A 1,243-nucleotide genomic window follows, 5' to 3' on the forward strand; every position below is an offset into this window, starting at 1 on the left:
CATAAAGGCTTAGTCATGTCTCTTGACCAAGCAATGAGCTGGTGCCCTGACAGCTATCCTCTTTGCACATGGAGCAGTGCTGCATTGTAAGGTAAGTGATTTCTTTTCTCTCTTCTTTCCCCCTCTTCTTTTCTCTCTTCCTCCTCTTCCTCTTGGGTTCCCATGCTTGTCATGTTCTTATGGTTCAGTCACTCAAGCTCAATGCCTCAATGTCTCAATGCTCCGCGGTTTCCTCAGTCTGTTGTCATGTGTCAGCCATTCCTTTATGCTTGCAATGTCTTTGGTATTGCAGTGAGTCAATGTTTTTTGGGTTAACAAACATTTCTTTTCACCTTGCATGTGGTTTGACCATGAGACTCAGTTGCAAAGCTTCATCATGTATTCCTAACCAGTTCTGAGCAATGAATGCTGATGACAGCTAAAATCACATTGTTACAATGTCACAATGTCACATTGCATGTGACCTCTGCATGTAGATACCTCCGCTGGTTTGACTTCTTTCCTGCCATGAAATTGGATCACTGTGCACTGCTTCATTGTTAGCTCACTGCTTCATTGTCTGCTGAACTATTTGTTTTCATGCCCTATGCATCTGCAGAGCATTGCAGCTGGTCCCACAGGAAAGCTATCGCAGCTGCAAACAAGATCAAGCATGACCAAGCCAAAGCTCTATTACAAGACGCTGAAGATGCTCTTGGCAAGGCATTGCTTGACATTTCTGCTCAAACAGGTGTCTCAATTGGATGCCTAATGGCAAACATCATCATGCAGAGCCACTCCGGAGGGTCAATCTTGCAAACGCAGCAAGGTCTTTGGTTGCTAAGGAGGCAAAGGATTGCAGTGAGCACTGTCGACAATGTTGCATTGCTACAATGCTCATGACTACCAGATGCTCCTTTCCAGCTTGTTCAGCAAGAATCTGTTATCCTTGCTCAGGAGAAGCTGGCTGAACTGAAAGGAGATACAGCAGCTTGTGCGGCTGCAGAAGCTCACCTTGCTCCAACTCAAGAGAGAAGGCAGCTGGGCCTGCAAATCAATTGGAAAGGCAGGCAGCAGGACACCTGCAAGACTGCAGATTTGTTCCATCAGCAGGTGAGTACAATGTGCAATGCTTGCAATGTAGCACTGACTCTTTTGCAGGCTGCAGCATTCAGCTCTCATATGGGAGGTCATGCATGTGTCAGGGCACCAGCTCATTGCTTGGTCAAGAGACATGACTAAGCCTTTATGACATGGAAGTAGC

The 1,243-nt window shown here is 46.3% G+C and overlaps 1 protein-coding gene across 1 annotated transcript in view; it reads left to right on the forward strand.

Annotated features, from left to right (window-relative positions):
- Positions 1 to 579: 579 nt before the first annotated feature.
- Positions 580 to 1,243, forward strand: part of DACRYDRAFT_17725 (uncharacterized protein) — a gene marked incomplete at both ends in the record, with an annotated part of 2,031 nt that continues 1,367 nt past the window's right edge. The window contains 2 exons of the mRNA XM_040771301.1: positions 580 to 840; positions 904 to 1,092. Coding sequence (XP_040625971.1) covers positions 580 to 840; positions 904 to 1,092 — 450 coding nt within the window. The remainder of the gene's footprint in view (positions 841 to 903; positions 1,093 to 1,243) is intronic.

The sequence above is a fragment of the Dacryopinax primogenitus genome, assembly GCF_000292625.1.
Source record: "Dacryopinax primogenitus strain DJM-731 SS1 chromosome Unknown DACRYscaffold_17, whole genome shotgun sequence".
NCBI classification, from domain to species: domain Eukaryota; kingdom Fungi; phylum Basidiomycota; class Dacrymycetes; order Dacrymycetales; family Dacrymycetaceae; genus Dacryopinax; species Dacryopinax primogenitus.